The sequence below is a fragment of the Sceloporus occidentalis genome, unplaced genomic scaffold (genome assembly GCF_023333645.1).
Source record: "Sceloporus occidentalis isolate IW3139 unplaced genomic scaffold, rSceOcc1.0.p SCAF_4, whole genome shotgun sequence".
Classification (NCBI taxonomy): domain Eukaryota; kingdom Metazoa; phylum Chordata; class Lepidosauria; order Squamata; family Phrynosomatidae; genus Sceloporus; species Sceloporus occidentalis.
In genome coordinates, this window is record NW_028316984.1 from 33,063,730 (window position 1) to 33,078,543 (window position 14,814).

Consider the following 14,814-nt stretch of genomic DNA (forward strand, 5'->3'; position numbering starts at 1 on the left):
AATCCAGTTGTCAATCCTTTCACCCCAAAAACAAAATGTATGCAGAGTTATAGCTTGTTTTACAGTAGAATTTAATCCCCGGGAGGCTTCTGGAGGCTTGCTGTTGTGTGCCTTCATGTCAACTCTAATTTATGGTGATCCTTTCATAGGTTTTCTTGGGCAGATGTCTTCAGAGAAAATTCACAATTCCTCTGAGGCTGAGAGTATAACTTGCCCAGGTTCACCCAGTGGGTTTTCATGGCTGAGCAGAAATTCAAATCCTGGCCTCCCAGACTCTAGTCCAACACTCAAACCATGACATCACACTGAGTCTTAGGAGGCATAGTACTCACATTTCTCCCCCCCCCCAAAAAAAAATTATAGGAAATGTATGAGCAGAAGGTGCCAAAATGGGGGCTGTATGCAACCAGTGGGCCACACGATCCCCATCCCTTGTGGTTTATGGGGAAGAGAATGATATATGGCCCATTCCTTATAACACTTACAGGGTAGGTATTATTAATTCTGAACATCTGTACAGCTGAAACAGTGCCTCATAGTAGAGCACTACTATCAAGCAAACATTTATGCTGGTATCAAATTGTATGAATGGGTTACAATATCTTGAATTAAAAAATGCTAGCAACAGTGGTCCAGTCACAGATTACAGTCAGCTCAGTTTTAATGGCACATTTTTGGTGCTAGCCCAACTGTTAGGCTTAATGAAGCAGCTGGCTCATGCAGCAATGTGGGGTATCATGAAAGGCCAGCACATTTATGAAATTATTATATGGTTATTATATTTTTATTGTAAGGTATGGGGAGATAAGTCAGCCATAGCATAGTGTAGTGGTTTGCATGTTGAACTAGAACACTGGGAAGCCATTGTTCAAATCCCTGCTTGGCCATGAAAACCCACTGGATGGCCTTGGGTCTCCACCGCAGAGAAAACAAGGACAAACCCCCTCTGAATAAATTTTGCTCAGAAAGCCCTGAGGGTCACCATAAGTAAAAAATGACTTAAACACATACAACAACAGTGGGGAGATGAACTTGTGGGATTTTGTTTTTAATTTAACCTCATGTGGCTAAAAAATTTTGCTGGCTCTGGGTATCAGTACTAGAGTCTTAACATAGGGGGTTGGCTGCCATTTCCAGCTCTGCTTCAGAGAGCACTATGTTTTGGAATAGCCTTGAAAAACTCCTCATGCACCGTATTGAAATTCAGGTATTCAAATCCAGTTTGCACCTTGATGAGGCAATCCATCCTTCTGCTTACATGTCTTTCCCCTTGCCTTCTTATAACTCATACAAATGTATGACATATTTTAAGGGAGCAATGTACTGGAAGAGTCCCTTTGGTTGCTGTGATGTACATGCTGTCATCTGACAAGCGACCTGCGGCCTAAACGCCAGTCTCACTTTCTCAGCTGTCCTGTCGCAGGGAATCAGACAGCTGTTGTTGAATACCGCAGGCTGCTTCTGGCATGCTCTGTATTTCTAGCGATAGATTGAATGCTCTGACCCTGTGGCATGCTTAAAAAAATGACTGTGATTTCCCCAGCACTGAATAAATGTTCTTCCTTGTACAGCACTTCATTCTAAATGAGAATGGGCACCGAGCCCTTTTGAAACATATTGATAAAAAGGCATCTCATATGCTCAGTTTTGGTTAACAGGGGAATTGCTGTGGAAAAGGAAGGGGGAGGCACTGCAAGAAATAAAAATCATACACCAAATTGGAAAGAAAAGGCCACAACTTTATGGAATACAGCTGACAGGAAGGGTTGGCCCAAAAGCATGAAGTCTGGATCTGGCGACCAACCTGCCTGGTGATTGATGAATCAAACTGCCTGTTCACAGCCAAGCTTCGGGATAACAAAGGGGTAACCGGTTGATTGCATGTTCACATCTCAACCCCTTGATCAGGGTAGCCCCCGTAATGGCAACACCCCAAAACTCCCAACACCCCTGGGTTTCCGATGCACTCCCAATCCAGTGCTCCAAAGCACAGGAAACCATGCCCACCAGATCAGAGACTCATGTTGCTGCCCCTGAAAAGTTGTGACAGCACATCCCTATCCAATGAAAAGAGGGACAGTGGGTGGGAAGAGCCGAGTTGCAATGGCACTGTTCCACATGGCCTTAAATAGGCTCCCACCAACCAGTCAAAACTCGGGAGACCTGGAAGTTCCATCCCTTCTGGGTTCCTGACCAATCCCAGGGCCCCCCAGCCCCAATGCCAGCCAACTGGAGGCGCTTCTGGCTCTATGTGCCTGCTGGGAAATAATAATATATACAACATATCAAATCCCTGGTATCCTCCCCCCCCCTTAAAAAGGTATTAAATGTAATAGAAAATTAAAACCATACAGGTTAAAACTGACCGAAAGGTCAAACAACAAAACAATACAACAGAACAACAGAACAATAATTAATACAACAATAATCAATGGGAGCAGCGGTATCTCTTTATAGGAGTTTCCTGAAATGTAGTGCCAGCCCATGTAGTGCCATCCACACTTGGCACCTGGCAACCAATCTAGGCCTCTGAAGCGTGTCCTGATGCCCGCCAGGAGAGTACCAGGCCAGGAAAGGCAGTGTGGCCCAACAGCTCCCCCACCACCACAGAAACCAGCCCAGCCTGGTAAGTCAGGTGGCCCCATTTACCGACTATGAGGTTCAAATGCTAAAACAATGTGAAGAGATTCAGACACTGAAACAAATTTCAATGCTACTAGCAATTATAAAATATGGGAACTTAATTTTGATAGGAGGATAGATTTTTCCCTTCTGTGAGTGTATCCAGAGAATTACAGCCTCCTACAGTGGATGTTCTAGGATGTATTCACAGTTGAATAACAAGGAAACAGCACATTTTTAAGAGCACTGTTGTTACTTTTTTTGGCACCCCTCATAATACCCAGAAAAATATCAGCTTAGAAAAGTTACCTTTTTACATTATAACTTTCAGAATCCTGACATTTTAGCTGAGGAATTCTGGTTGCTGTTATCCAAAAAGTAAATAGGTTTATATGGTGTAGTGTTTTACGTGTTGGACTGATTCTGGAGACCAGGGTTCGAATCCCAGCTCAGCCATGGAAACCCATTGGGTGACCTTTGGCAAGTTACGTTCTGTCCACCCCAGAGGATGGAAAAGGCAAACCTGCCAAGAAAACCCCATGATAGGGTTGCCTTAGGGTTGGCATAAGTTGGAAATGACTTGAAAGCACACAACACAAAACAACAAGTATGATAGATCTGAAGTTTCCAGAGAGTGCCCCTAAATTGTTTCCTCAATAAATTGCTATTTTATAAAATGATAATGGAAATATTTGAAATGTTCCGGTGCCTTTGTTTTAAGGAGTTGTCTGGCAAAGACCTTAGTAAAGTTACTTTTTTGGACTACAGTTCCCACACTCTTCCTGCCGGCATGTTATTTTTTTAGGCTGAGTGCCTGAAGATGGTCCTTCAGGTTTTCTTAAGCTTCTCTAAGATGGTTCGGTTCAAGGCATAATGTAAACAATGCTTCACAGATAGCAAATTTTCATTTGATAAAAGCCACTGCTTGTCTTTCTTTGCTCCCTGTCCCAAGAATGTAGCACTTCATTCCTAGCAAAGAGAAAGACATTTCGTAAGAAAGACATTTCATTTTTGGGGGGTGGGGGCTAAGAGGAACAGCAGTTTAACCTAGGGGTTAAACTACCAAACTGGGGGTGTGTCGTGTCTCTCCCTCTCCTTCATGATAAGCTCAATGGGGGTGTCTATTTTTAACCTCCTGTTCTTTCCTTTTGGCAGAGCAATCAGTGTTAGCTGAGCTCTTTCACGGAATGAAGCCAAGTCACCCTGTTTGCTGCCTTTTGCAATGACCAAAAGATTCACACCACTGTGGAGAGGAAGCCTTTTTACATGAAGCCTAGTCCTGCTGCTGTAACACCATGTCCAGCCATGACAGTTCTGATGGCCCATCTTCCACAACCACGGTTAGCTCTGTTCTTGTTCAGGCTGGAGACTGCAGAATTATCATAGCTATACTCAAGGTAAGTTTAATGGATCTTAACACCTGGACTTATATTGCTGTGCCATCGAGCAGTTCCCTGTTTTCATCATTTTTGATGAACTGATGCAGCACTGATACAGAACAGTGAAGGAGTGAGACAACATATCAAGAAACATGCTGTTTTATGACTTCAGGATGGGAGTGAGAAAATTTGCTAAAGATTTCATACTGAGTAAAGTATTTAAGAAACCAATTTAGCATCACTCTAAATAATTTATTCAGTCCAAAACAGGATTTTTTTAAAATTTTCTTTAAGGAGATATCACTTGACATTAAATAAACAGCAAGGCGATGTCTACAGAAACAGCTTTATGCACCTGTATGATTTGCCTCTGATTGTTATTGTGTTGTTTCAAAATATGTAACTCTTTTTCTGTAATTGTTTGAAGTTACATCCAAAATACACAAAGGCACTGTCTGATCCAGTGTAAGTGAATTATTTGAAGGAATTCTTCTGACATTAATGCACAGAAAAATAATTAATGCACTTATGATGCAAACATCAATCTCTGTTTTAGAAAGAGGAAAGGTCTTACTTGAGCTTTAACTGGAATGATTTAGCTTTACTTTAAAACACCATCTCAACATAAGTAATTCACCAGTATTAAAGGGAATGCTTGGCATGTTTCCTCTCTCAAAACAGAAGAGTGACACATTTTGGTGTCTGGGAGAGTGCTCTGGGCTGACTGGAAATTCTCCACCAACTGTAGAATCAGAGCTGAACATGGAGAGGAAGATACAGCCTCAAATTTCCTCTTTTCTTCTTCCATGGATCTTCCTTCAACTTTCCTTCTCTGACATGGATACATTAGAGGTGGAGTGGGTAGTTGAGTAGATATTCTGAGTACAAAATATATTATAATAATGATAAAACGATGGTGATAATCATCACCATCTTCATCCTGTAGTTTCCCTGATTTGGGGCTCAGAGTGGCTTTCAACATATTTTTAAAAAATAGTTAAAAATTCACAATATTTAAAACTTTTAAAAAGATTAGATGACCAAAAAAAATTAAAACAGTGAAAATGTAAACTATTAAACACACACACAGGCCTGCACAGCATATGGCCCAGGGACTGCATGCAGCCCACCAAAAGATTTTGGGCGGCCCACAAGGATGTGGAATGATTTCCAGGTTCCTCTGTCGCTTGGCCTACTCCTGAGGAGAGAGCCATATGGAGGAGGAAGGGCCGGGCAGAAGAGGATGGAATTAATATTAATTAATTAATATTTAATTAAAACCTATTGCAGTACGAAGAAGTTTAGCTTATTTTAATTTTGGTCCCCTACCTACTGTCAATTTGTGCAGGTCTGCTTTAGAAAAATCAAGTGCTTTGTTTAGGTGAAATGGGCCTTGTACATTCAATCATCAAATGCCTGATGAAACAGAAAAGCCACCATCAATTTATGAAAAAAGAAAGAGAAAAAAGAAAAATGAGTAGGGACAGTGACAGTCTAAATTATCTGGAGAAGGAGTCCTGAAGCCTTGGGGCAGCCACTGAGAAGGCCATCTTTTGTATTCCCAGCAGATTTCAAAATGGGTGGGTTTGTAGGGGGGGATACACTCCATCAAATAACCTGGACTCGATGGTGTCCCTGGCCGGGGCATCACTCAGTGCAGGGAGGTGGGACCAAAAGGGACCCCCTCCCACCTCGCTGCTGCAGTGCATAGAATGGCAGCAAAGCAGAAAGATGGGGGCATACTCAGCCATCTCAGCAGCCCCCCTGGCCTTCTGAGTCCTGGATGGCCATGGCCACATGGGACCTAGAAGGTAGCTGCCCACTCTCCCTAAGTGTACTACCCCACCGAATGACACCCCAGAGTAGGGTGTTACCCAGTGCACTCTGCACCATTGCACTCCCCTAGTGACACCACTGCCTAGACCCAAGCTGTAAACATCCGAATTCTCACACACTCTTTGCTATGGCACCACTATGAGGGAAGATTTCAATTAACACAAACACTGATGTACATGTGACTTGCTTGTTGTGAGAGGGAAATACTTTTCTTGGAGAAAAATAACAACCTCTGATTCAGTAGAGCAGTAAATGACATATTTGCCTCTGATTTTGCTCCACCAGCATAAGTTCAGCAAGATTTAGGAAATCTCACAGGGTTTCCATCAGTTTAGCCCTCATGTGTTTGCTGAAGCTAATATGCCATCACATAATTTCTGAACTACATGAGAAGACGGTTGGATTCACACAAAGTCATACTTAGAAGAGAGCTACAGAAATGAATGAAATTTAATTAATGTTAAGCATATTTTCTATGAATTAGCTCATGCATGCATGCAAAGCCATTGTGGAAAGATGTGGAGAAATTGTGCTTAGAACAGTATGTACTTATATTTGTATTTCAGTGTGGAAAATGGGTGCAACTCCAGCTAGCTGAATCAGTACCAAATTTATTAGAAATTGGCAGCAATCAAGAAGAGACCAAAAAGTTGTTACACGATCATGAACTTCTCCTGGCTAAGCTTAAGGTAAGACATACAAGACAGACACCCTGTTATAGTGCTGATGTGAATGCTGGAATTCCTCTCAGACCTTGTTGTTTTCACGGGCAAATTTCATCACAATCACTTTTTGTAGGATTTGATTAGAGTATCTAAATGTTGTTAAAATGAATCCCAAAACTGAGAAATAAATGAGTGTAATAAAAGTTCTCTCCCCCAAACAGTGGTTTTAGTTTAGTTTAGTTTAGTTTAGTTTTGTTTGGAGAGGGAGTAGCTTTTATTGGTATTTTAAATATTAGTATACTTTGTTGTTATTATTAACTGCCTTTGCATTTACCCAGACTCATGGTGACCCCATGAATGAGACATCTCCAAGGCCCCCTGTCCTTCACTGCTCTGGTTAGTTCCTTCCTGCAGACTCAGGTCTGTGACATCCATGATTGAGTCTTGCCATCTGGTGTCTGGTCTTCCTCTCTTTCTGCTGCCTTCTACTTTTCCTAGCATTACTGTCTTTTTCAGTTAGTCATGCCTTCTCATGATGTGGCCAAAGTACAACAGCCTCAATTTAATAATCTTGGATTCCTGGGAGAGTTTAGGTTTGATCAGTTCAAGGACCTATTTCTTTGTTTGTTTGTTTTTTGGCTATCCACAGTATCCTTGGCACTCTTCTCTAGCAACGCATCTCAAATGAGTTGATTCTCTTTCTAGCCACTGTATTTATTGTCCAGCTCACACATTCACACAAGGTGATGGGGAATACAACGGCTTGGACCTTTGTAACTTCAGTATTCCCTTGTATATCTTTCCTCTTTAGGATTTGGCTAGTTCTTTCATGGCTTCACTTCCCATTCCTATGTAGAGAGATCTTGTAGCATCTTTGAGACTAACTGAAAGAAAGAAATTGGCAGTTAGTCTTAAAGGTGCTACCAGATCTCTCTACATATTGATTCTACAGATTAACATGGCCGTACCTTGGAATTCCCATTCTTAGTTTTCTGATTTCTTAACTGCAGTCTCCTTTCTGATCAGTGTTTGCACCTAGGTATGGGAAATGTTTAACTATTTCAATTTCCTAATTGTCTAGGTTGAATTCATGTAGATCATCTGTGGGCATTATTTTTGTTTTCTTTGTGTTCAGCAACAAGTCTGCCTCTGCATTTTCTTCCTTGACCTTCCTTAGTAAGCCCATGACATTTTCTGCTAGTAGTGTGGTGTTATCAGCTGTTGATGTTCTTTTCTCCTATCTTCAGTCCTTCCGAGTCCAAACCAGCTCTTCTTATGGTATTTTCTGCATACAATTTGAACAAATAGGGTGATAATACACAGCGTTGCCTGAATCCTTTGCTAATTGGAAACCATTATGTGTCTATATATTCTGTTCTAATAGTAGCCTCTTGTCTTCTCTCCATGTATGATTTATGTCTATGCTGCAGAATGTTGAGGATAATTTTGCTTGCATGGGAAATTAATGCTATGGTCCTATTGTTATTGTAGTCCTTTCTGTCTCCTTTTTTGTGAATGGGGATGTATATTGATCCTGCTGGCCATCATTTTGTTTTCCATATTTGCTGGTATATTTTAGTTAGCACCTGAGTTAAACTATATACTGCTTGTACATACAAGCCACACAGTCACTGAGTATTTATCAGTCCCTTAAAGTACTGTGGACTGTTCACTTCTTGTCCTTGACTAGACTGCTTGAAAACTGTAGTGCATTCAAAACACACTCAGCAGCATAATTGTCTGGGGGAGAAAACCAATGGGTACATGTAACAGTGGTGCCAACAGAATGCCACATACTCCCAATTTGTTTTATAATACAATCCAAAGTACAGGTTTTGAGCTTTAGTGTCCTAAACAGAGATAGGCAATTTCAGTGTGGGCAAGGGAAGAGGGCAATTCCCCCCCCCCTCCACCGTGGGCCACACTGTCTGGTTTTGGATAAAACTCCTAATTGGCATTATCTCTGGAGCTAAGCCATGTAGGGCTTTATAGGTCATGCTGTTTTTTCTAGGCCTTTGTAGGGTAGTCAGGCCTTTTCAAGTGATTTACATCTAGTCTGGAGCTCCTGAAGGCTTCCATGAAAAGTACTTATTTTCTTATTGAGTGAGACTGTTCTTTTGCCTGCTTTGGGGGGGGGATGGGAGTGGGTGGGGAAGGTTTGCAGCAAAGAGCATCCACCAAGGTGACCAAAGCTGTCTCTGTGCTATAGCCAGATCTGAAGCCAGATTAAAATGGATCTAAATAATCCATTTCATCTAGAAATCCTTGGAACTAGGAGGCTACCAGTCGTCCCAGAACCTTGCCCAAGAATGGAATATTAGAGACTGGCCGATATTTGTCAAGGATGGCAGGATCCAGGGAGGTCTTTTTCAGTGATGGCTTCACCACAGCTTCCTCTAGGCAGGGTGGAAATTTGTCTTGCTGCAGTGAAGCATTCATCACTCCCTTTACCCACTCAGCCAGTCCCCCTCTAGCTGATTTCAAAAGCCAGGATCCAGTATGCACATGGTGGCCCTCACTTCTCCAAGGATCCTATCCACATCCTCAGGCTGCACAAATTGAAACTTATCCAACAATATGGGACAAGCATAATGTAAAGTATGATAATACTTGGAAAGGTGGAAGGCAGCAGAAAGAGAGGAAGACCGCATGCCAGATGGATGGATTCAATCAGGAAACCCACAGACTTGAATCTACAAGACCTAAGCATAGCAGTGGAGGCTAGGGATGCTTGCAGATGTCTCATACCCAGGGTCGCCATGAGTCAAAGATGATTCAAGGGCAGCTAACAATAACAACAAAGTCTAACTTCCTCTGGATCCAAGTATTACTGTCTTGTGTCTGTGTGAAGCCACAGCTTGCCACTGGATTCATTACTTTTTCTTTCATAATGATCTTCCCTCAGACATCCTTTTTTAAAGTAACATAGCAGGCATGCTCTATGAGAAATATCAGTGCAATGGTAATCTGTACCAATGCAAAACCTGTGCATTTTAGTATTAAAGTTATGCCAGCTGTCGCAGAGTTTTCCGTGAAAGTCTTACCTATACCTCCTAGTCTGTGATTAATCTGGATCAACCTTTGAATGTGTGCGGCAGTGGGTTATAAGATTTGTGTGAAATTATCCGTGGGTTCTTGATGGCTTGCCAAAGCACTGTTCTTTGTCATAATAAAGGTCACATTGAGCTACATTAGAGAACTTGGGACATGGTTCACCTAATCCACCCTACAGAGCAAGTCTTCTTTTCTCTGAAGACACACACCATCAATAATTTGGTCCATTTTCTTTGAGATATATTTTGATAGCTCTTAATTACTTTATTTGCAGAACCCACATTGCAAAACAGTAATTTATATGCAAATATTCAAGGGGAACGAATAAGGGTAGGAAAATATTATTGAAAGCAAAAATTATTAAATTTCTATTTGGCATTTCTAATCCTTCAGTTGCTTTCTTTTTTAAAAAGGGGGATATTTAGGGCTTTCAATACATCAGATGTGTGTTGCATTATCTGTTAAGCTTGGTGCTTGGTTACTTCCATTTATTAATTACGGAGATGATTCACAGTGCTACTTAAGCGAAAGGTTTCTGCTTGCCCATTATCAAACAGTTCTGTTTTTGTTTTTTTCCTGGAGCATGAAGATCTTTCACCGTTAGAAAAAAAATTACTTGTATGATGAGGCTATATGAGCATGTCTCATTTCTCAATGCTTGATACAAAGACAGTAGAATTTTCTTTCTTTTCATGACTGGAGTGGATGCTACCATTTGGCAGAGTGAGATAGCTGTCTGGGGCAGCAGAGCAACGAAACAGTAGTTGGTTTGTTAATTTTTTCCCCCTGTCAAAAACAGTGTTTTGAGGATTGTAGGGCTTTCTGCTTCATTTGGCAAAATGACTTGCCTGGATTTGTGTACCATACACTTGCCTTAGGCTGAGGTATACCATGCTATGCAAATTAGAGTTGGAAGGATTCTTTGAATTTACAAAAAAAAAATTCAAAAAGTGTTTCTCCAACATCAGCTAACCCAAATGAGAATCATCATAGTTCAGAATTTATTCTGTGCAAAATTTCCATATAATTTTTGCATATAAAACAGGGGATTTTCTATGCAAAAATATCATAAATGAATTTTGCACAGAATATGTCCCCAACTACAGCATTTCCTATGCAAGAAAAAAGAAGTTTCTGTGTAGAAAATAATACTTCTGCACAGAAATATTTTTTCTTGCACAGAAAAAGCTATATCCTGTACAAAAAATGCTATTTTCTGTGCAATAATAACACATGCAGATTTTGAGCAGAGTGAGTCCCGAAATGCAAATAGTTTCTCGCATCGGTAACTGAATTGTTAAAATTACTTGTTTCTTCTTTCAAGAATAAAATTAGTGAAGGCTTACATCCCCAATTACATGCCTAATGCAAATTATTATCACCTCCAGCTGGTGGACAAGAATGCGATTTGCTGCTCTTTCTGAAGCAGCAAAATTTCTTCAGATGGCCCTGTTCCAAACTCATCTATTAGCTTTATCTTTCTATTATCAGTTCTTGGCCCATGCTGCCACACCACACAATCCCCTTAGATCTTAGAGCACTCTCCTATGGCTTCCCTACAAGCAGAGATGGCTCTAGACTTTGAGCAGCACTCTGCCAAGGTGCCATCAATAACTTTTCCCACTTCCTGAGTACCTCCCATATTTCTGCCATTCAACCCACAGGAGAGGGCAAGGCATTTGCCATGTTCCCTTCACTACTTAGATGAGACAACAAGAGGAGGAGTAGAAGAAGGAAAGGCAGTGATGCTGACAGTGAATGTTGGCAGTAAGCAGCAATCTCCTTGATGTTATGAGCATCAGCCTATAGGCAATTTTGTTGTTGTTGTTATTTTTATATGCTTTCAAACTGATTCTGACTTATGGCAACATAATGATGAGACTTTCATATCAACATTTTCCCCCCAAAGGATTGCCTTCCTCTAAGGCTGAGAGAGTGTGATTTGCCCTAGGGTTTCACCTAGGGTTTTTATTTTTTTATTTTTTTTTTATTTTTTGAGTAGTGGGGATTCAAACTCTAGTCCCCAACAGTTACAGTCCAGCACTCAAATCACTAACACTACACCAGCTCTCCAGACAATGATGCTGTCCTTAATCAAGAGATCCTGATCACTATAGTAGGGAGATTCCAAGCTGTTATTTTTAGAATCACTCTGAACATTTATGCCATTTTTGCTAAGATCCTTCCAGACAGCATGTGCAGAAAATTCCCCCTGATACAAATATTTGATTGCTTAAAACAGCAAGTCCAAAACATCCTTAAGAGTAGCTCATGAGTGGCTCCCTGTCCAGTCTATCTTTCATAAAGCTTGTGCCCAATGTCAGACTTTACTTTCAGCCATAGGAGTACATGCTGCCTGTGCTTGAAAAGCAGACAGGGTGTGCCTTTACTGGAAAAATCAAATGTTGATCAGAATGTATGCAATGTCCACTCAGCATTAAGTCCCACTGAGTGGAATGATGCAGGATCACAGTATTAAGTTGAATGGGAGAGAAATTCCAGGAGAGAAATTCAATGCAGGGATGGTATGAAACAGCATGGTCTGATGAGCATGTGTGCAATTGGATAGCGTGAATGATGCAACAAACTTGCTGTGTCTGGCACATCACAGTTGCACATCACTCGCATCTATTGGATATTTTATCCTTTATTGAAACAGATGTATCAGCATGAAAAGTTACAGACTGGGTGACAGTAGCACCCAGCATGTGCAGCATGAGCAGGTGGAGTACCTGGGCTGGGTGTTTGCCCAAATTGCCAACAGTGCTGACAAAGGCCATGCCAAGGTGGTCAGGAAGAACAAGAAGGTGTAGTCTGAGGCTGATGCCAGTGAAGCCACCATGTGCCACCTGCTGTGTGCCTCCACTTCCATGATGGACAAGCTATGGTTGATGATGTGCCTAATATGGAAGACCTGGCAGGATGGTGCTATGCTGCAGATCAGCGAAGCCTGGTAACAGGTGGAAGGCAACCCACTTGCCCTGATGGAGCTCCAACTCTTAAAAACTGTCTCTTCTGCAGTTACCAGAAGCAGAGGAAGGAAGAGGTGGCCAAGGAGTCAGGGATAGCAGGAGCAGGCCATGGCAGCTAGTCTTGGCCTTTCAATGACAGATAACTGCCATATTCTCAACTTTTGGTCAAGCTTTCTTTTCAGTTGCTGCAGCTGGGTTACAACTTTTGGGGTGCACCTACACTGTAGAAACAGTATTGTTTGACACCACTAACTGCCATGACTCTATCCTACAGAATTCTGGGATTTGCAGTTGGTGGGGCACCAGCACTCTTTGGCAGAGAAGGCTAAAGACCTTGTAAACCTGCAAAGCTCAGGATTCCATAGGATGTAGCTAAAGCATTTTAAATGATGTCAAAGTGTATTATTTCTACAGGGTAGATGCACCCTTGGTTGTGTTCTGTGGCTTAAAAATAAATGAAATATTGCAAAATAAATTTGAACTGTGCAGGCTAAAATGAGCATTAGCTCTTCCTAGAGCAGACCCACTCAGATGAATGGGGGATTGTTAGTAACACACTTAGGACCTTGTTGCATCATCAAAAAATCCGACTGCTCCCCAATGGAAGCTTTCTGCCTTTGAAAAGTGGCCTCTGAAGAATGCCTGGACCCAGGCTGCAGCTGGGTTGCAATTGCCCAAAAAAACTGGCGGCAAATTACATGCCATAATTCCTGGTAGCAACCCGCAACCCAACTTTATTTCATTGGGGAGCAGTTGTTTTTTTGTCGGTGTGATAAGGTCCATACTAATAACATAAGCAATAAGATGAATCTCACTGAGTTCAATAAATCTGCCCTAGGTAGAATTAATACTGGATTTGGGTCTACACTACAGGTATGTTTACCTGAAGCTTTGAGTATTTTTCACTCTCAGTTGCTTGAGAGGTGTCTACTGAGAAACATTTTTAATTTTTCTATGGCATTTCTTTCAGTGCAACACTGAAATGTGAGCAAACACTTTGGTATCGAGTACTTTATCCTTCTAAAGGAAAACTAAATGCTATGATTTTGATTGCTATCTAATTGCCAGTTGCAAGGATTCCATTGAATCCCATTGATTCAACTGGTCTTTTCTAGTTGGGGTTAGCATATAGATATAGACCCAATTTCTATGTATAGTTGTGAAAGCTGGATAGTGAAGAAACCTGACAGGGGAAAAAATAAATTCATTTGAAATTTGTCGGTGGAGGAGAATTCAAAGAATCCCATAGACAGCCCCAAAGGCAAATGAATGGGTCCTACATGAAACCCTAGAAGCCAGACTTATTAAACTGAGGCTATTGTACTTTGGACATGTTATGAAATGGCATGTCTCATTAGAAAAAAAATAATGCTCACAAAAGTGGAAGGTGGTCAGAAAAGAGGAAGAAACGATAATCAAATTCAAGGTTTAAACATTACTAAATTTTCTTCTAAAATTCACGCCTTTGCAGATGACCTTGTTATTATATTAGAAAACCCTAAGAAAACAATTAAAGAACTTGAGGAAGTCCTAACAAAATTTGGTACTCTGGCGGGATTTAAGGTTAATAAGAAAAAAAGTGGTCTTTTGGTTAAAAATCTTACGGCAAAGGAAGAAGAAGAACTGAAATCTATTACGGAGTTCCATCTGATATCTAAAATTAAATACCTAGGTGTAAATTTGATAAAGGATAATTCTGTCCTTTTCAAGAATAATTATATACCAACGTGGGAGAAAATTAAAGCTGATTTAAAAAGGTGGGATTCACAAAACATTTCATTGTTAGGGAAAATTGCTATTATTCAAATGAATGTGCTGCCGAGAATGATGTTTTTATTTCAGACTTTACCAATCGTGACAACTAAGGGTATCTTCAAACCAGGGGAACGAGATATATCAAAATTTTTGTGGCATAATAGGAAACCCAGAATAAAATTTAAGGTTATGCAAGATAGCAAAGACAGGGGAGGGCTTGGTCTACCCAATTTTGAGATTTATCATAATGCTTGTGCCATGTCATGGATTAGAGACTGGATTTTATTATCTGATGAGAAAATGATGTATTTAGAATCTTGTGGGTTAGAGTTAGGTTGGCATGCACATCTGTGTTATAATACTGTTCATAGGTTTAAAGTACTTTATAGACATCTACCAAGATGGACTTCCTCACAAGAGGCATTTCATAAGAAAGAATACCCCTGGTCTTATAAATGGTTGAGATATGATGATATTCTAATAAGGAGGCAAGGAAAAGAAGAATTAAAAACTAAAGAGGAATTAAAAGAG

At 40.8% G+C, this 14,814-nt stretch overlaps 1 protein-coding gene across 7 annotated transcripts in view; it reads left to right on the plus strand.

Annotated features, from left to right (window-relative positions):
* The first annotated feature begins 3,803 nt into the window (after nt 1–3,803).
* The window catches only part of CCDC141 (coiled-coil domain containing 141), a 122,143-nt gene continuing 111,132 nt past the window's right edge, over nt 3,804–14,814 (plus strand). For all 7 annotated transcript variants that reach the window (XR_016280848.1, XM_089519662.1, XM_089519666.1 and 4 more), the window contains exons 1-2: nt 3,804–4,019; nt 6,404–6,526. Coding sequence is in view for 6 of the 7 variants with exons in the window: in XM_089519662.1 (XP_089375788.1) it covers nt 3,918–4,019; nt 6,404–6,526 (225 nt within the window). In the remaining variant the exon portion in view is untranslated. The remainder of the gene's footprint in view (nt 4,020–6,403; nt 6,527–14,814) is intronic.